Consider the following 21,660-nt stretch of genomic DNA (forward strand, 5'->3'; position numbering starts at 1 on the left):
ACCACAACCAGAGATTACATGTGAATCCCAATAATAAATTCAGGAAGACAGAATCTTGGTGCCAGGGTCAAGGAGGGAAGGACTGGTGGTCAGTACTCAGAGAAAAGGGATGAAGTTTTGGGCTAGGCATATACCTCCAAAGCCATTTATAACAAGGAATCTTCTCTGTGGGGCTTCCCAGGTGACTCAGTGGTAAAGATGCCACCTGCCAATGCAGGAGATTCAGGTTTGATCCCTGGGTTGGGAAGATCCCCTGGAGGAGGAAATGGCAACCCACTTTAGTACTCTTGCCTGGAACATCCATGCACAAAGGAGCCTGGGGGGTTACAAAGTGGGACTTTGCAACCCCAAGTCCCTGGGGCTGCAAAACATTCAGACACAACTAGGCGACTGAGCACACATGCATCTATCTTCTCTGTGAGATTTCAAGTCTGATGCTACTTTGCATCACGTCACAAAGATGGTTTTCAATGCTCATGTTCACCAAGTTCTGGTTAGCTGTATTTCTATGCTTTCTCTCCTGTCAGTCCCCTTCTTTCCCTCCCTTCAATATCACTGTGTTTTAGAGATTCAAAGACTAATCATACAATGTGGAAGTCAAATTAGCTAAAATAAACTCCATGCATGTGAAAACAACATCATTCTACATTTACTGAGAATTTACTATGTGCTAAATTCTTACTAAAGTACTCTACATATATTAACTCATCTATTCTTGGTGGCAAGCTAATTCATTATTTAATGTACTCTCATTTTTGCAGTAAACTGAAGCTCAGCGAGGTTAAGTAATGTGCCCAACCTCACACAGCTAAGAAAGTGGTAGAGCTAGGATTTAAATGCACACATATCTGATTCCAGTGCCCAAGCTCTTGGACATTATTCTACCTGGCTTCTCTCTTCCCATGATTAGAAACCTGATCATGAGAATAAACGGCAGAGAGCTAAACAGACACTGGTCCTTATGCTATTAAGTCATGAAACTGCTATCAATAACTCACCACAGGTTGGTTTTGTCATTTTATTGTCAGATTTCCATATGCTTTCCTAGAACAATCTACCTCAATGTGAATAAAATTTATGTATTTTTAAAACATTTGAACATTTTTATAAGAATGTCGAGAAGCTGGGAACAAAGTCATTTTAATATGACAGCAAATGCCAAGACCAGAATGTAAAGTGGCAGCAATATTGAAACTGGACGTTGGGTTCTCAAGGTCAGCGGTGAAGCTACACCTCATCCTGCAGCTACTTTTCAGGTAGAAGTTCCAGTGCTTTGAAAGGAAAGTGCTTCCAGAGAATTTACTTTAAAGGACTCAAAAGTGATCAAATAAATGAGGCTCTGATGAGATTCTCATTTATGAAGCACACCAGTGATGCTCAGCAGTAACTTCCACGTGGCCTTGTGACTCACATAAAAATCCTCCCACAGTCGGTCCCGTGGGCATGAGAGCATGGATACTCTCTCAGGCATCCTGAAATGATTATAACAACTTAAGGCCACAGAAATCTCTCATCAAATCCCTTATACCTGTGAGAACTCCCCCAAATCATTAAACTTAACCAAATCACAAGTACTGCACAACAAACAACAAAAACGAGAGATCTAACTAAAGCCTGGGTTAACAATCTCAAAAACTGCTAAATTCTTAGGTTCCACATATAAGCAATATCACATGACACCTGTCTTCCTCTGTCCGGCATGCTTCCCTTTCTGTGATAATCTCTAGGTCCATCCATGTATGGTTTATATATAGAATCAAAAACAAAATGCAAATGAGTTTACATGCAAAATAGAAACTGACACACAGATATAGAAAACAAACTATGGTTACCAGACAGGAAAGCAGGGGGAAAGGGATGAATTAGGAGTTTGCCATTAACACATACACACTGACATACGTAATACAGATAAACAACAAGGACCTACTGTATAGCACAGGGAACTATACTCAGAAATTTTTAATAACTGATAACGGGAAAGAATCTAAAATATGTATCTATATATGTGTGTGTATATATATATATATATATTTTACAGGTGGCGCTAGTGATAAAAGAACCCACCTGCCAATGTAGGCAGACAGAAGAGATGAGGGTTTGATCTCTGGGTCAGAAAGATCTCCTGGAGGAGGACACAGCAACCCACTCCAGTATTCTTGCCTGGAGAATCCCATGGACAGAGGAGACGGGTGAGCTACAATCTATAGGGTCACACAGAGTCGGACACAACTGAAGTGACTTAGCTTAAACATATATTTACATACACACATATATAATTGAGTCACCTTGCTGTATATCTGAAAGTAACCCAAAGTTGTAAGTCAACTATACTTCAACAGGAAAAAACAAAAAACAAAACCTGAACAAAGGCTGAAAAAAAAGCCCTGCTAACTTGTTAACGTTTGGTGTAACAAGGAAAGCATGGTATCAGGAGTCCTTGGTGATGCCAGCTAGCTCCACCCTTAGGAGAACTCAGCCTTCCCATCTGTGCCCTTCGACGGTCTCCGGTGGAGTCTCTGAGGGCTGCCATAACCAAGAACTGCAAACTGGCTGCTGAACACAACAGACATGTGTTACCACACTGAAGGGCTCAGGGTAAAAGCCGGGGAGTCGGCAGAGTCGCCTTCCTCTGAAAGCTCTAGGGGAGGATTGGCCCTGCTTTTCCTGCCTTGCAGAGGGTGCTGAGGACCCCTGGCCCTCCGTGGCCTGTGGGAGTATGTCTTTAACTTCCGCCGCCAGCCCCATGGCCATCTTTTCTCTGAGTCAGGTCTCGCTGCCCAAACGTCCCTCTTCTAGTAAGGACAGCAGTCACTGAATTAGGGTCCATCCTCATGCAATAGGGGGCTACCCAGGTGGCGGTGGGTGTGTGTCGCTCAGTCGTGTCCAACTCGTTGCGACCCCATGGACTGTAGCCACCAGGCTCCTCTGTCCTTGAGATTCTCCAGGCAAGAATACTGGAGTGGGTTGCCATTTCCTTTTCCAGGGGATCTTCCCGACCCAGGGATCGAACCCAGATCTCCTGCACTGCAGGCAGCTGCGTTACCATCTGAGCCACTTGGAAAGTGCAGGTGGTGCTAGTGGTAGAGTCTGCCCGCCGGGGCAGTAGGCTCAACAGATGTAGAGATCCGATCCCTGGGTCAGGAAGATCCCTTGGAGAAGGAAATGACAACCCACTCCAGTATTCTTGCCTGGGAAATCCCGTGAACAGAGTCGTCTGGTGTGCTACAGTCCATGGAACCACAAAGTCAGACATAACTGAGCACACATACACACACATACATGGATCTCATTTTAACTAGATTACATCTACAAAGGGATTATTTCCAAATAAAGTCACATTCATGTGTAGAGGGGAATTAAGAGGTCACCATGTCTTTTGGGGGACACAATCCAACCCATAAATGCATACAAAATAAAGTGTGTGTACACTCATCTGAAAGAATTCACTGAGCACGAGTCCTCAGATCCTTAATGCATTCCCCGAGCTGCTCACATTTTCACATTCTGTGGCATTTGTCCACAGCTCTGGGGACCATTAATCAGAGCAATCCTAGCTCTGCACGATCAGTTGGGTGACCTTGGGCAGGTCACCAAGGTGCCCACAGGCCCATTTCCTTCCCAGGACTGTGTGTGTGTGCGCTCAGTCATGTCTGACTCTCCGACCCCATGAACTGTAGCCTGCCAAGCTCCTCTGTCCATGGGATTTCCCAGGCAAGAATACTGGAGTGGGTTGCCCTTTCCTCCTCCAGGGGGGCTTCCTGACCCAGGGATGGAATCCAAGGCTCCTGCAGCTCCTGCATTGCAGGCAGATTCTTTTATAACTGAGCCCCCAGGGAAGCCCTCTCAGGACTGTAATGAGAGGTGAACTAGTTAATCTGTGGAAACCCGGGCATGGCTGGGGCACAGAGCAGATCCGCATTTGGCTTCCCTGGTTAAGGTTCCTCTTCTTGCTGTCACCCCCTGGAGGAAGGAGGCACACACCAGGGAATATGCAAGAGTCCCCCTAACAATGTCTGGAAAGAATGAAGAGAAGTGGGCAGTGATTTCAATTAAAATTCACTGTTTCTCTCAGAACAGAAGAAAGTAATAAACCAATGCAGTAAATTACTGCTGCGGAGTTAATGCCCAGATAAAAGATATAAAAGGGAAATTTATGACTTTAATCAATCTTTTTTTCATTTATATATATGTATATATATAAAACTCCATCATCTGCTTTATTTACGTGACTGTATCCCCCTCCCAAATAATTGTCAGTAATTTCCAGCAACAGCTATGCCAGCAGCTGAGTCCCAGGAGCAGGATGGGCATCTTCTGGGTATCTGGAACCTGCCCCTCCCCCATCCCTTCTCTGGAGGCTGGAGGACGAGAGAGGCCGAGCAGCAGCTCAGTCGTGTGCAAGTCTTTGTGACCCCGTGGACTTCAGCATGCCAGGCTTCCCTGTCCTTCACCATCTCCTGGAGCTTGCTCAAATGCATGTCCATTGAGTCGCTGATGCCATCCATCCGTTGTCCCCTTCTCCTGCCTTCAATCTTTCCCAGCATCAAGGTCTTCTCTAATGAGCCAGCTTTTTGCATCACGTGGCCAAAGTACTGGAGCTTCAGCTTTAGCATCAGTCCTTCCAATGAATATTCAGGACTGATTTCCTTTAGGATGGACAGATTGGATCTCCTTGCAGTCCAAGGGACTCTCAAGAGTCTTCTCCTCCAACACCACAGTTCAAACGCATCAATTCTTCTGCGCTCAGCTTTCTTTATAGTCCAACTCTCATATCCATACATGATGACTAGAAAAAGCATAACCTTGACTAGACGGACCTTTTCGGCAAAGTAACGAATCTGCTTTTAAGACGCTGTCTAGGCTTGTCATAGCTTTTCTCCGTGCAGCAGCACCGCTGAGTAAGCAGCAGGCAGAACAAGCATCCAGCCCAGGTGGTGCTAGCGGTAAGGAACCCGCCTACCAATGCAGGAGGGAAAAGAGAACGGGGTTAGGTCCTTGGATTGGGAAGATCCTCTGGAGGAGGACACGACAACCTACTTCAGGATTCTTGCCTGGAGAATCCCATGGTCACAGGATACAGTCCACGGTGTCTCAAAGAGTTGGACTCCACTGAAGGGACTTAGCATGCACGCATCCCCTCGGGGAGGGGCCTCTGAGCCACCTGATGCCCAGGGTCTGTTCCCAGACAGCCATTTCTTCCTTCCAGCTTGTGCTTGTTCAGGCTTCTGCCCATTTTGCCCAAAATTCCCTGGAATTGGTTTCATAGAAGTCAGCACCTGAAATCCTTTTCCCAAATAACAGTCATATTAACTCAAAGAATCGAATGCTGTTGCCTAACTAGCAGCCTCATCCATAAAAAGTTGACTTACTTTTGGTGGTCAAAGTTTTCCTTCCTAATACTTATAGAGACACCAATTCTCACCTAGCAGAGTCTTTTTATCCTATGGTGTATCCGGGGATGATGATCTCAGACACTGGTTCTGAGTTCCCACAAATCTAGCAGTACTCTGGGGCTTATAAATGAACACTGCATACTTAGGAGAGATGACAGAAATCTCTGAGAGCCCAAATCTAGATACAGGACTGCAGAATCCCCGGCTGAGGGCATACGGATTTGGGTTCTTCTTTTTCACCCACTTTTATTCCAGGGAAGAAACAATCCACACGTTTATCCATTAGAAAGCTGACATTAAGCAGAAACAGGATATGGAGCTGCTTAAATATTTCAAGGGAATAAACCCTGGGACCCTCAAAATAATCTCTTGATGTGGTTTCCTGAAGAACGCTGCACAAAACTGACTTTGATGAGGATTTTGTCACCAGCCAAATCCTCTCCAAATACTGAGAGTTAAAAAAACGATAGTTTCATTCACTTTCATTCTGCTAGAAGTTATTGTTTTGTTCTTTTTTTGCCAATAAATTTGATTTCAAATACTCATAAAATCTTTAAAATACAAGCAACCTGGAGTCAGAGGAAAATTAGAGGCACCTTTGGATTTCTTCCTTTTTCATTTTATTTCATTTGATTATTATTAATATATATGCAACTGTATTTATATATTGATATATGCACACAGGCACTTTCTGAAAATGTTAACAACACCATCACACTTCCCTAATTAGTCACTCATCTGGCACAGGGTTTTTTTGTTAAGGTGATACGAAACAGCGTCTTAGAAAATATGTCAAATGAGTTCAATGGTTTTCAATATGTTCCAAATATTCCACATGAGTTTTACCCCAGGGGATGTTTGACAATGTCTGGAGGTATTTTGGCTGTCACAGCACAGGGAAGGGGTGCTAGTGGCATTTTGGAGAAGCCAGAAATGTCACTAAACATCTTATAACGCATAGCACAGCTCCCCACAACAAAGACTTACCCAGTCTGCAATGTCAAAAGGATTGAAGCTGCGTAACCTTGAAATCGGTACTTACATTCACAGCCATTCTAACAATCAGGCCACAGGGAGGCACAGCCAGAGTCCACACTAGGTGAAAACACACCCTCCTTGTGGTGTACCCGCCCGCTCCTCAGCAAGCCCTCTGCACCCTCAGAACCACCCCAAACCCCCAGTCCACACTTGCGAGTTGATCTCATGGGGAAACACACAGTCTCCCCAGAGACACAACGACAGTGCAGAAAAGTTGCCTTTGTCCTTGTTCATGTGAAGCACATTCACAGGGAGGCAAAGGTCACCGCTGAATTTAAATAACCTCCTGTGATAAATCTGCATGAGGCCGATTTGTTCTACTGGACTTGTTGGATTAAATGAACACAATTTAATGTTCTATAGGACAAGGCCTCCTTTCATGGCTGAAAGAAGGGGCGAGAGTGATTTACAGTTTCATACATACTCATTCTCTGCATTATCTACTTTGTGCCCGGACTTATGAATATCATCTCATCACCCAGCGGTCATTTCTCCCCATTCAGGAGAATTTAGCTTTCCACTAGGAAGGCATAAGGAACACGAGACTGTAATAAGAGATTTCTGCAATGTTCACTCAAAAGAAAAAGCATCAATATTTGTCCCCTTGTTCCTCAACTTGTGTGTGTGTGTTTTAATCTCTGATGTTATAAAGCAAGGTCCCCTTCTGTTTTCCAGGAAAAAGTATTTTCCTAAGCAGATTATCACCGAAAGGAGCTGGGCATCAACAGAAGGCTTAGTTTACCTAAGATGTTAGATTATTTTTTGAGCACCCCTGTCTTCTGAGTCATCATTCTTTTTATGATGATAGATTAATTCCGAAGGTTTGTCGATACATTAAAGTAGTTCTGAATTCCATTTAGCAATGGTTTCTGCTTAATTCTATATATTTGGAAATAATAAAAAGGTATCCAAACACTGATATAGCCCAGATTTTTATTAACCACAAGTCTTAGGAATCACAATGTTTTTGCTCATGGACCATTAAAGAGACAGGATTTTCATTTTTCCCTACTTCATAAAACAGAGAGCATCTGACTGATATGAGAGTTGACTGTAGGGGTAGGTACAGAGAGCACACTGCATTCATGGCCAACGCTCAGAATCCCAGCTCTGGAAGGCAAGAATGTATGCATAAAGGATAGAGTTGGTTGCCCTGTCTCAGGAGCATCCCTCAGCACTGTGTTACCTCCCTCTTTTGTTTCTCTTTGGATACTAACGTCCTGAAGCTTGGGAACCAAGCTTTCAGGGGAGCATTGTCAGCATCACAGAGGACTTTCTTAGAAATGCAAATTATTGAGCTCCACCCTAGAAATCTGTAGTCTAACAAGCTTACCAAGCAATTATCATCATGCTGAAGTATGGTCTAGAGTTTCCTCTCCCAGTTACCCCTCTGGGTAGCATGTTCCAGGTTTGTCTTAAACCGTATACCAAAAGGCACACTGATGCTTTTTATTTATGTATGTATTTTGGCCACGCTGCAGGGCACATGGGATCTTAGTTACCAACCAGGGATCGAACTTCTGTCCCCTGCAGTGGAAGCAGGAAGCACAGTGTCTTAACAAATGAACCACAGGAAGTCCCAAGCTGATTAGAGTTAGTTCAGAAACTAATGACATCCAATGTTTTAATAATTTATCCCTCCCATTTGTATAGGGAAACTGTCTAAGCCCAAGGGAATCAATAGGTAAGGTTAGGCTTTGATATATTCCTACAGCAGACATGCTTTTGAAGAGAATCTCTTTCTCTCAACTCCCCTTGAGAAGAGATGGCAGCGAGTCGTCCTACACATCCAGGCTCTTTGGTCAGCTCAACGCCACGAGGCTCACACAAAGTGAAAGAAAGCTGAGCCTCCACCTCCTCTCAAAGGTAGCTGGAGATGCCATTGGCCAGAACACAGACCAAAAGGAGATCTCACAACTGCAGGAAGCAGTTTAGAAAGTCTATGCCCTGGATAATAAACCATCAAAAGGTCTGGATTAAGCAAGGCTCACTTCCAGAGATGCAGGGTTTCAACACAGCATAAGCTAACCCTGGTTGGATGTTTAACAGAGGCAAAGCAAAGAATAAAGGGGTTTCTCTTAGGCATGATTTTTCCTCCCTAAAAAATTATTTTACTAGGCCTCTCAGAAGGTAGACATAAAACCCAAGGCTTTAATAAATCTAAATATTATCAAACAAAAATAAAAGAGATGTGCATAGTTGCTACTTTGAACATCTTCCAACATTCCAGACATTTATAAGTCTTTTAAAATTCCTTCTCTAATGATATAAAGCCTCTCCAACTAGCTCAAGTAGCAACGGATGGGCGTTCAAGGTCAGCTTAACGTGTCCACAGTCCCTGGAGTAATTTTCTCACTTCTCTCTTTGCAGACTGATCCATTCCTCAGGCCTCCCACTTCCAGGGTCTTCAAGTCCTCACACCATCCTCTCCCACTCCAGCTGGCATTGAACTCTGTATTCATGGCCTGACGTATTACTCTCTTCACAGCTTATATTCCACAGAGTTTGGCCATTTATTATTTTTATTAATAATCTGCCTTACACTCTTGCTAAAATGCATTGTATGCATGATGGGCCTATTTTACCCAAGAGAATAAATCCCCTAAATGCAGTAATGTCTTATACTTCTGTTCTATCATCCATTCCACCAATGCCTGAGGTCTAGAATAGCAGTGGCACACAGCAGTCCACTTAACACTTTATAAAACCCAACGGAAGGCTCCCGTGCTACACACTGACTAGGAAGGGAAGCCACTGCAGCGACACGGATGAGCCGAGAGCTTATCACCCTAAGTGAAGCACATCGGACACAGAGCACCGTGTCATGGCGCATCATATCACTTACAGGGGGATCCCAAAAAGGGATACAAATGAGTTTATTTGCAAGACAGAAACAGACTCACAGACACAGAAACCAAAACCATGGTTACCAAAGTGGAAAAGGGAGGGAAAATTAGGAGTTTGGGATTAACAGATACATGCTACTATATACAAAATAGATAAACAAAAAGGACCTACTGTATAGCACAGAGAACCATATTCAATGAGCCACCAGGGAAGCCCATCAATATCTTATAATAACTTATCAGGGAAAAGAATCAGAAAAAGAATACATATGTGTGTGTGTATATATATGTATCTATATATATCTACATGTATATATGTGTGTGTGTGTGTGTGTGTGTGTATACACATCTGGGGAGCAGTATGCTTGTAACTTACACAAACAACTCTAGTGGGGAATACAGGATGACTAACAAGATGCTGTGAAAGTGCTGCACTCAATATGCCAGCAAATTTGGAAAACTCAGCAGTGGCCACAGGACTGGAAAAGGTCACTTGTCATTCCAATTCCAAAGAAAAGCAATGCCAAAGAATGCTCAAACTACCACACAATTGCACTCATCTCACATGCTAGTCAACTAATGCTTAAAATTCTCCAAGCCAGGCGTCAGCAATACGTGAACCGTGAACTCCCAGATGTTCAAGCTGGTTTTAGAAAAGGCAGAGGAACCAGAGATCAAATTGCCAACATCCGCTGGATCATGGAAAAAGCAAGAGAGTTCCAGAAAAACATCTTCTTCTGCTTTATTGACTATCCCAAAGCCTTTGACTGTGTGGATCACAATAAACTGTGGAAAACTCTGAAAGAGATGGGCATACCAGACCACCTGACCTGCCTCTTGAGAAATCTGTATGCAGGTCAGGAAGCAACAGTTAGAACCGGACATGGAACAGCAGACTGGTCCCAAATAGGAAAAGGAGTACGTCAAGGCTGTATATTGTCACGCTGCTTATTTAACTTCTATGCAGAGTACATCATGAGATAGCTGAACTGGAAGAAACACAAGCTGGAATAAAGATTGCAGGGAGAAATATTAGTAACCTCAGATATACACATGACACCACCCTTATGGCAGAAAGCAAAGAAGAACTAAAAAGCCTCTTGATGAAAGTGAAAGAGGAGAGTGAAAAAGTTGGCTTAAAGCTCAACATTCAGAAAATTAAGATTATGGCCTCTGGTCCCATCACTTCATGGCAGATAGATGGGGAAACAGTGAAAACAATGGCTGATTTTATTTTTCTGGGCTCCAAAATTACTGCAGATGGCAATTGCAGCCATGAAATTAAAAGACACTTATTCCTTGGAAGGAAAGTTATAACCAACCTAGACAGCATATTAAAATGCAGAGACATTACTTTGCCAACAAAAGTCCGTCTAGTCAAGGTTATGGTTTTTCCAGTGGCCATATATGGATGTGAGATTTAGACTATAAAGAAAGCTGAGTGCAGAAGAATTGATGCTTTTGAACTGTGGTGTTGGAGAAGACTCTTGAGTCCCTTGGACTGCAAGGAAATCCAACCAGTCCATCCTAAAGGGAATCAGTCCTGGGTGTTCATTGGAAAGACTGATGTTGAGGCTGAAACTCCAATATTTTGGCCACCTGCTGCAAAGAGCTGACTCATTGGAAAAGACCCTGATGCTGGGAAAGATTGAGGCCAGGAGGAGAAGGGGACAACAGAGGATGAGATGGTTGGATGGCATCATTGACTCGATGGACATGGGTTTGGGTGGACACCGGGAGTTGGTGATGGACAGGAAGGCCTGGCGTGCTACAGTTCATGGGGTTGCAAAGAGTCGGACACAACTGAGTGACTGAACTGAACAATAATAACAACATTTATTGAGTGCTCTACTAACTGCTAGCATGCTGGCACTGTGCTAAATGGTTTCCATACTGTAGACAAGACTACAGTAGACATTCTGAAATCCTAGAGGAACTTCCCACACCTGTTCTCCGAATCAGCCTGGACAACCACTCAGTGGCCAGCTTGGATTTCACTACAAATGCTGGAAGAAAGCATTTGAGTTCCTGCTCACGCAGAGAGACAGGTGAATGCCAGCCTGTTGGGTGTCTCTGGCTCAGAACACGTGGGCAGGGCTCCGGTTACTGACAAGCCAAGGAAGGGCCCTGACTGGAAGCTGCCTTTGATTGAAATCAACTGCTCAGCCTGGAATCAATCAAGGTTTCTCTGTACAAGCCAGAAAGGACCTAGGAGCATTACAGCTTTTGTTTTCCTTCTTAAGCCACAGGAATTATTGGAGAAAGTCCACAGACTACTGACTTTAAGTGATTTTAGGTCTGGTAGAAAAAACAAAACAACAACAACAGTTCTTTAGGTAGAGAACAGAGTGTTCATCAGAGAAATCTCTGTCTCTCTCTTCCTTCTCGAGTTCAGGACATCTGTTATCTGCTGCAAGCTGTGGACCCCAAGCATTGACATTATTTGAGTTTGCATTAATCATTTTAATCCTTATTTATTATGGAGCACATTGCCAAAGCAAAACGAAACTCTATAAATTTCAGCTCTACCACAGAGGAAAGAAAGGTCAGTTTACCCAGGTCCACATCTAGTTGAAAAAAATCTAAAGCATAAATCTTACCTAAATATACCAGTTAGGTACATCTCCCCTGCATTCCTGAAAAATGTTACATTAATGTAGCCATTGCAGACAAAGGGCTTTAGAGAAACAAAAAGTATGCCTGAAATTAAAGCATCTCATTGGAGGGTTTGTTGAATTGGAGGGAAATTTCTCCATGGACAGCGTTATTAAAGCAACACACTTAACAAGAGTTACACCAGGCTCATGGTTCCGTACACCCCAACAGAAATAGGAACAGTCATAACATGATTCTTTTGGAGATTTGTAGTTCACCAAAGGCCTTCAAACACATCATGACATTGAAACTTCATGAGCAATTCGTATGAAGAAAGCAAGGCATTTTCCTTCTCTAGGTAAGAACTTGAGGCCCTAGGAGATTAAATGATGTGCCTGTAATCAGTTACAGCAGTCAGGATGGGGTATCACCTTTTTTGCACAGTTTCAATGTGCCAGCCACTTTGGTAATCACTTCACATGAGAGCCTCTCTATCCCTTGCAACAATCCTTTCTCACTAAAAAATGAAGTTCAGAGAGGTTCGATAACTTTCCCAAGCTCATAAAGCACAGAGTCTGATTTAGTCTATGTTTTTCTTTGCAGTTGATGGTGCTTCCCAGTTAGATGTACAGAGCAAGGTTTTGAAAACCAGGACATCTAACCCCAAATGTTACTTCCTCCATGAAGTATGCCCTGACCACCACTCTCACCCGCCCCATATTGAGTGAAACTCTTCTACCGTAATCAGTTATTGCACTCTCTCACTCTACTTTCACTCTATCATAAATGTTTGTCATTTTACTAATTCCATGTACCTTTGGGTCCCTGATAAGCTTGAGCCATCTCTTAAGTTTATAACTCTATAAATTAGATCTTGTTTGTAAACCAGAAGGCACAGTACATGCTTGGTGAATGACTAAATGGAGAAACAAAATCCAATGTGTTCTTATCATGTGTCTGAGAATTACAAAGTGTGCCATGTGTCCCTTTTAGACTATTAGAAAAGTTGGTCTAAATTGTCATTCTTGGCACAAATCCTTTTTAAAAATCTACAGCAAGGACAGGGAAATTATAACTATGATGAAGGTTCCTATCATGTAATGCAGTCCAAATTTTGATAATATAGGACTTTCTGAAAATTTATGCATAAACTTTTCAAAGCTGTATAAAAGACATGTTTAGTTACAGGAGTCTACATGCTCTCTGCAAATAATGTTCATTCTATGGTCTTCACCTCCAACCCAAATTCTTCCCTGTGACATGTATTCTTTCCTTAATTTCAGCCATGAGTGCAGGAAGAGATCAGTTGACATTGGCCTTGTGCAGTGTCTTTTGCAAAAGAGGGCACTGGGTTTGCCCTTACTGACTCAAATGCCAGTGGAATCAAGAGAGAAGACTAGGAATCTAGCTGGGTGTTTCAGATTCCACAGGGGAGTGAAATGTGGAGATGGCCATGTCCTCAACTTCTTTTCTTTGACTTTTTTTGTCTTTGTCCTTTCTTCTTGTTAATTTGCTGAAGTATCTGAATTCATTTCTCTTTCACCATATTGCAGAGTCCTTGGCTCCAGTGAGAGGTGAAGCAGGAGGGTGGGTTTCAGGCAGTGCTGAAGGGATGGGCATGGCTGCAGCTCTCTGGGCCCTTCCTCATGTTCAGAGAGGCCTCGATCAGACACTGGTGGCTGATGACTACTCTGTCTTCTAAGGAAACGAGGGTCAGATCCGGATTCAAAGCTACTCAAATGCTGAACTCTGCTTAACAAAATGACTAACCTACTCATATTATAGTTAGGAAAAAATCAATAGTTTAAAAAAAAAAAAACGCTTGGCATTCTCTTTACATTATGCTAATGGGAATCTGGCACTTATAAAATGCTTGGGGTCAGCGGTATGTTTCCACTCGAACAAACACGGCCAGGAAAAACAACTATCAACTTCATCAGGACTTTGTCAAGAAAGCAGAACACATCCCACTGACATATTTCCATCACCCAGCCTAACTGTTGACCAACATCAACTTGCCCAGAGGGAAACAGCAATAATATCTTTACATTCTTCTAAATTTCAATTAATTAAAACTGCATCCATCTCAGCTCTCACTGAGTATTTCACCCTCTTGTACATATCAAAAAGAAGCAAATCACAAGAAAGCAACAAACTTCTGAGATTTACTCCGCAAAGCATTTTTTTCCAGTGCTATATACCTGCTTCAGAATACATTCAACCAACTCCACACCTGCCCTTTCTGATCCTTAGCCAACAAGTATAGTTTTCCGCAATCTCGAGAAACTTCTAAGCAAAAACCCAGAAAATTAAAAATATATGTTTTATGTAAAGATTTAGATACTGGAAGTTCTTCTAAACATAACACTTCATTGATGGGTAGTACAGAAATCACAACAATCTGGGGCTTAAAGTTAAGGCTTTAAGGAGATTATTTATAATGAGCTGGATTAAGGCCAAGCAAGGGAGGAAGTCTCGAAGGAGAGGCATCACAAAGCCAGATAGCCAGAGAACTCAGCATAGCCTAGGCTCTGAATGGTCTAGGAGCCATTTTCTATAATTATGACTAAAGCAAACCTAAGGCTTTCTGAGAAAGCCTCTTAATTTCTGTTAGATCACTTTACTTAAACAGACTGGAAGAACGTTCACCTTTTCAGAAACTGTTCCCAGAAAGGATGCTCTTCTCCACACAATGAAATAAATAAAAAGGCACAGCAAATACCAGAGTTGTGAATTTAAAAGGTGGGCTAACAACTGAAAAAAAAGTCACACAAGCATCCCCTTACCTGTTTTGACGTTGATGGCAAAAAAGTTCTGAGGATTCCCGCTTGTAATCCTGTAGGTCAGTTTTTCATTGGAACTAGAGTCAGGGTCCTCAGCCTGGATCTGAATGACAGATACATCCTTTGGAGAGTTTTCCATGACAACAGGATAATAAATAGGTTCCGAGGTCAGCGGGGCGTTGTCATTCACGTCTTCAATTTCAATGTAGACCTCAATAGTAGAATAGAGTGGAACAACACCCCTATCTGTGGCGTACACAGTCAGCCAGTACGACCCCGTTGTCTCTCGATCGAGAATGTCTGCAGTAGAGATGACTCCTACGAGAAAGTAGGGAAAGAGTGGTTGAGAGAGCAGATTACGAGACCACGCCAAGCATCTCCAATAGAGAACGGCTGTGCTAAGTAATAATGGCAAATGAAAGAAAAATGAAGATGTTTCTCTTTACATCAGAACATTATCTTCCACAAAACTATATTAACTAGTTCGTCCACCATTTGAAACGTATAAGCACATTCACAAATACTTCATTTGAATTTCCGGCATGGACAAAACACATACACACACACGAGACAACTGGGAGCAATGGGAAGAGAGTGGGCCAGAGGTCAAAACACTTCCCATGATGCATGGGAAATCAGTGCACAATCACACCAACATTTCCATTTAACCTGAGGTTGCATTGATTTCTTATGCAACCAAAAGCTTTCCCAGGACACGATATTTTATCTGTTCATTCACAAAAGTGAAAAAGACCTTTCAAGTGTTCTTTAGCCAATTGGGATAGAAACTGCTTTGCATGCAAAAATATAAGCCTCCTTGATGCAATTCCCCTACAAATCAAATGTCACAGTTATTCCAAAAGAATCAGAGAAGACACCATAATCCATACCAACATACTTTCTGCATGAGCTCTAGGTCCCTCAAGAACTCTACAGAGGGCCCTAAATAAACTCTGGGCCATTTTGAGGGATATTCGTGGACAAGCATTTTAAATTAGGAGCAGAAAAATGCCCAGCCTGCTCCTTCCCACCTTTCTCATTTCAGGGTTGAAACAAGTGCCAAACAGGAAATCAAACATATGCCAGAAAAGTCAAAGGAAAACACAGTGTTCTTGAATATCATTACAGCCCTCACCCAAAGCACCAAAGCTGCAGAAGCGTACTGCAAGAACTCTTTAAGTACTCACCACTGCGATGGGAAAACTCTGGGGCTCAGCTTATAAAAGCTCTAAAAGTAATTAGGATACTCATGAAAAGCATGGGATTCCTGTAAACTATTATACTGTGAAAAACATCCACGGATGGGGTGAAGAAGCAGTTCTCCACTTCTGGCCTGAATCTTCTATCCTTGGTTCTCCTGTCAGAGTTTTGACCATATTAGGTGCATAATACGGCCTATAGATTTTGACTAAGCAAACTGCCAAGTGTATCACTTGGGAGGCAGGAGAGCATCTGTCCAGAAACAGGCCAGAATAGAGTTGCCTAAAATTCAAAACAGCTAAGTGATTCAAAGGGAGATTGTACAACTGATGTTGAAGTTTTAGTTCTAAAGTTATCCACCAAAGAACCCTGCAAACTTTATAATTCTTTCATAAATGAGGGCATTAAGTCCAAAATGTGAGTTATGTAACGTGTTCCAGCTTGCATGGCTAATTGGAGAACCCAGACCTGCCTGCCTTGAATGTTCCGCTTTGAAATCCAGACTCCACTACTTGCCACCTCTTTTACCCTGTACAATGTGTTTAAACCCAGCAAGCCTAGTTTTATCACCCATATCTCAATACTATGGTGATCATGGAATTAAATGCATGTCAAGTGTTTGGCACAAAGTTTGCAACATATTATAGTGTTAATAGATGCTGAGCACATGTTAAACCAAGAGGAATCAAAATAAATACCCCAAAGCCTTGCAAATAGTAGCCACACCTCAAAGTAAGGGTGAGGAGAGAAGGCGAGAAGTTTGGGATGGAAAGTCTTGTTAGATATTATTTTCTTCTCCAGTCATGCGGCATATTGTTGCTTGGTCTTTGTGACTGGCCATGATACCTTTTCATGAAAATATCTGGCCAGTTCGGGGAACAGCAAAGTTAGTCCATTAAAAAGAAAACTTAATTCAACAAGGAACAAAATCAAAGAAGTTAGGTCAGCTTTGTCTGTACCTTGCCTGATCACCCACCATGCATGCGCTCACATGCACAGACAGCCAGCATGCATCTGCGTACACACACACACACACACACACACACACGCACACAGATTTGTAGTCACAGAATTGGTCTGTGGTCCCTGGAAATCACTTAAATCTCTTTTCTTGCACCTGTCAAACTGGGAGATGGTGTATTACTGGCTTTGGACATTTAGGTGATTTTGAAAAGTCCTTGGATGAAAGGCACCCACTAATGTAAATTAAAATATATGAGTGAAGTTTTACTCTATTTTTTAATGAAACATCAGACATGTCCTCTAGAAGTTAGAATTCTCTCTCATTAATATGAAATATGTTTATGGCTATTTACTCATTAAATAGAAGTACAAATGAGTATCTTGGAACACAGTGTTCAGGCATCATTCCTGATCCAAAAATCTGAGGACAAAAAGAAAAGAATGCCTGTGAAATGTGTTGACAATTATTTTAAGATTCATCCAAGGCTCCATATTAACCATATTAAGCAACTAATGCCCAGCGATAGCATTTCCTCACTTTCTTCAGTGTTTCACAGCTAATTATGATCCACATGGTCACAATTAAAAAATGGAAATCCACATGAGCTTTTCTATCAAGCAAAAACTCACTTCTGAGGTTTCCAAAGACTGCTAAAATCATATAAGCCCATTGCTTTTTTTTATTACTACTATGCATTCCTTTTTACATTTTTTCAATTGAGGTATAATTGGCATACAATAACTATACACATTCAAAGAAAACAATTTGTAAGTTTTGATACCCTTGAACCATCACCACCATCAAGACAACAAATACAATCATTATTTCCAAAAGTATTCTTCATCCCATTTTTAATCTAATTAAAATGCTCTCAGATTTTGCCTACACCTCCTCCCCATGTAACAGATTAGCATCTGGTCCCATCAACTCATGGAAACAGAGGGGAGAAAGTGGAAGCAGTAACAGATTTTATTTTGGGGGGCTCCAAAATCACTATGGACAGTGACTGCAGCCATGAATTTCCTCCTTGAGAGAAAAGCTATGATGAACCTAGACAGCATATTACAAAGCAGAGACATCACTTTATTTATTAAGGTCCATCTAGTCAAGGCTATGGTTTTTCCAGTAGTCATGTATGGATGTGAGAATTGGACTATAAAGAAAGCTGAGGGCCAAAGAATGGATGCTTTTGAACTGTGATGTTGGAGAAGACTCTTGAGAGTCCCTTGGACTGCAAGGAGATCCAACCAGTCAATCCTGAAGGCAATCAGTCCTGAATATTCATTGGAAGAACTGATGCTGAAGCTGAAGCTCCAATACTTTGGCCACCTGATGCCAAGAGCCGACTTATTGGAAAAGACCCTGACGCTGGGAAAGATTGAGGGCAGGAGGAGAAGGGGATGACAGAGGATGAGATGGTTGGATGGCATCACCAACTCAATGGACATGAGTCTGAGCAAACTCCAGGAGATAGTGAAGGATAGGGGAGCCTGGCGTGCTGCTGTCCATGAGGTTGCAAAGAATTGGACATGACTGAGTGACTGAACAACAATTAAAAAATAAAAATAAAACCGTTTACAGTGAGCTTCTAGAAGCAAGTTTCTGGGGGTGCTGCTCAGTAGAGAGGACTCAGGTGGAATATACCAAATGCAGATACATCCTTCCCTGCATGTTTCACCTATCACAGAAATACACAACATAAACCCTATTGAGGTACCCAACTTTATGTTGATATTTATTAAGATGCCCATTAAAAACTTCTTTAGAAATACAGTTGGGATTTTTTATACTCTTTGAGATATGCTTAGGTTTATAAAATTTTTCTCCATCTATTTCTTCTTATTGTATAATAAAGGCAGACTGGAATTATTAGGGTAACAATATTTAATAGTATAAGCAGGTACATAAACTGTATTTATTTATTTATTAGAACTGTGCACAGTTTGAAATGGAATAAGTTGATCCCAGCATGAAGCACATGCCAGCTATAGTTGTTCTGACAAACAAATTATTTTAAAAAACCCACAACTATATATATCTTATTCTTATCAACTAAGTTCTGAATATTGGAAATGAGAGGAAAAATTCATGGAGCTGTTCAAAGCAGATGACTATTACAGGCTGGGTTACTCTACTCATCATTTTCCAGCCATATCTCCATATGGAGCAACCAAAGTGTCAAATGATATGTTGCCCCAGAAAAATTACACCAAAACATCCACAACTGCTCTAAAAAACACTGTCAACAAATGGTTTAGGGGATGCTTCGGTGGCCATGTGCCTACATAACATGATGAAAGTCCCTCTTCCAGGAAAAGTATTATAGATTCTGAGGCAGTTACAAAAAAGATACACACACACACAAAACCTTTAAAAACACCCTGGCAGTATATTCTTTGTAAATACTTCTAACAGAGATTTACCTGTTTCCTTGTGCACATACGTATCTTTAATTCTTATTCCCAGTTAGTCAAAAGATTAACTCCCAGTTCTCAGTGCACTTATGTTTTGTAATAACTTCTTATTCTGAAATAATTATAAACTAATAGGAAGGTGCAAAGAAATGAACTGGGCAACCTTCACCCAGCTTCCCCTGTGTTGATGTGAAGTGTATTTTTAAATTGCTTATTTCTTCAAGAATCAAACACTTACTACTTTTATTTCTGAGAGAACATGAAATTCTTTCATGGGCTTCATAATCCCTTTTAGCCAACCCTTGCTTGCCTTTATGTAAGAGGATCACACAGATAACTATTTTTCTTTCTTTTCCTATTCATCCCTAGACTTGTATAAAGCTCTTATGGCCTTAGGAAGGATCACTGTTCTGAGCTGAGTGTGGTGATAATTAGGGCAAGAACAGGGATTTTATCCTCATAGCTCAACCCAGGTCGCTCCATTCACACCCATGGTCATCCCTATAACCTTTACCACTCTGCAAGAGACTAAAATCAACTGCAATCAGCTAAAATGGGAGGAGCCAAGAGGCACAAAGCAATTGTGGGAGGACAGAATCTTAAAACAGGTATTCAAAATGCTTCAGATACATTTTAGTATATACATACTACACACGCATAGACTTTAATATACTTCATATGTCACATATTTGACACATAATATATTTAAACATATGCTTTAAAGCACTTTTAAAAGTGAAAATTTTAAGCAAATCACCCAGCTAATCGAGTGGCAGAGTCAGGTCTGGAATCTGGAGTTGTGAACCGGGACACACTCTCTTTTCATTACTGGAGCTGCCTGCTGATTTATCCGCATGTGCCCATTATCATGAAAAAGAAGGCAATCCCGTGCCCCAGCATCCCTCACAGTGGGTTGGTATCAGCTCTTTAGTAGCAGGAAATTCAATAGTTTCCTTGCTTCCCTCTATTTAAGTTGTTTCAATGTATTATTCTGAATCCATTTTTATATCCCCTCAGAAGATCCTCAGATGCTGGAATAGTTGGAGACCAGGAGAACTGGAAGACAACTTCTTCCTTAAATACCCCATCACCCCTCTGCTTTTGTACAAAGGCGTCTGCACTCCCTGCTCCTTCAGTCCCTGCCTCCAGGAAACAAACCATCTTCTCTGTTCCTCAAGGAAGTTTCAGATTCAGAGAACACCCTCCCCCTACCAGCCAGGGTCTGAGGCATCCCCATCTGCTTTTACTTTGTCCCTTTACCAATCTCCTACGACCTCCCTATGAATACAGAGCATTCTGTCTTTTCTCTATTCTAGGATGGTGGCTAGAAATTTGGAACTCTGTAAATGTTGAACAAATAAATGAAGGATAACATCATAACATTTGGTAAATGCAAGCAAGTTGGGATGTCTGGCTCTTTACAGACAAGCACTCAGGAATAGCTTCATTTGAAAAAAAAAACAAAACTGAGTCATCTAGCCATCCTGTGATCACTAGCCTGTCATCCACTTTAGATTTCTCTAGTGTACATGCAGTTACCTTGCTCTGGAAGTCAACTCTCCATCTGTGAACTATCCTGTTTGATAAAAGTTTTCTTTTTTTAAAATTTTATTTATTTTAATTGGAGGATAGGTAGTTTACAATATTATGATGGCTTTTGCCATACATCAACACGAATCAGCCACAGGTATACACAGGTCCGCCCATCCTGAATTCCCCTCCCAACTTCCTTCCCACCCCACCCCTTCGGGTGTCACAGAGCACCAGCTCTGGGTGCCCTGAGGATAAGACAGTTTTCTTAAAAAACATGTGCAGTTTTGAGTCGTCCCTTTACTACCAAGAATGCGGATGGTGCCATGGTATTATTTTCAAGGCTTGAAGCCAAGATGCAGCTTCATGGAGACATCAGTTGATTTTATCATTCACTTACACATTGCACTGTAGACAGATTCGCACCACAGACAGCCAGAATGAAAGCCCCGGGCCCCAGACAGAAAGCCTGGAAGACACACTCTCTCACTGGCCGCTAGTCCGCTGACTCTCATCCACCCGACACTTTTGTTCTACTCTGTTCCCGCCTCTTCATACCAACTCCTGTTGAGGTATCTTTCATCTTTGCAGAAGAAGAAAAAGCCACAGCACAGTTGCAGGAAACAATTAGGTCCTGAAATGCAAGCTGCCTTCGTTCCATGTTATTTCACAAGGCTCAAGGCTGGAGAGCAGCACAAGAAATTAAGGCGAAACACTGCAGGCTGATTTCAAGCTTTTGTCTGGAGTTAATGAAAATGGACAGCTCCCCTCGTCTGTTTGGGACCCACGAATTTTAAAACTTAGCTGGCTGCTCAAAACCTCCCAGGAAGTTCTATGAACTCAGTAAACATACGCTTGGTATTTGATTTTTTTTTTTAAGACAAAATTTCAGGACCA

At 41.9% G+C, this 21,660-nt stretch overlaps 1 protein-coding gene across 1 annotated transcript in view; it reads right to left on the reverse strand.

Annotated features, from left to right (window-relative positions):
- The window catches only part of FAT3 (FAT atypical cadherin 3), a 646,809-nt gene that overhangs the window by 440,896 nt on the left and 184,253 nt on the right, over positions 1 to 21,660 (reverse strand). Inside the window, exon 2 of the mRNA XM_052662057.1 lies at positions 14,659 to 14,973. Within this exon, the coding sequence (XP_052518017.1) occupies positions 14,659 to 14,973 (315 nt within the window). The remainder of the gene's footprint in view (positions 1 to 14,658; positions 14,974 to 21,660) is intronic.

The sequence above is a fragment of the Budorcas taxicolor genome, chromosome 25 (assembly GCF_023091745.1).
Source record: "Budorcas taxicolor isolate Tak-1 chromosome 25, Takin1.1, whole genome shotgun sequence".
In the NCBI taxonomy this organism is placed as follows: domain Eukaryota; kingdom Metazoa; phylum Chordata; class Mammalia; order Artiodactyla; family Bovidae; genus Budorcas; species Budorcas taxicolor.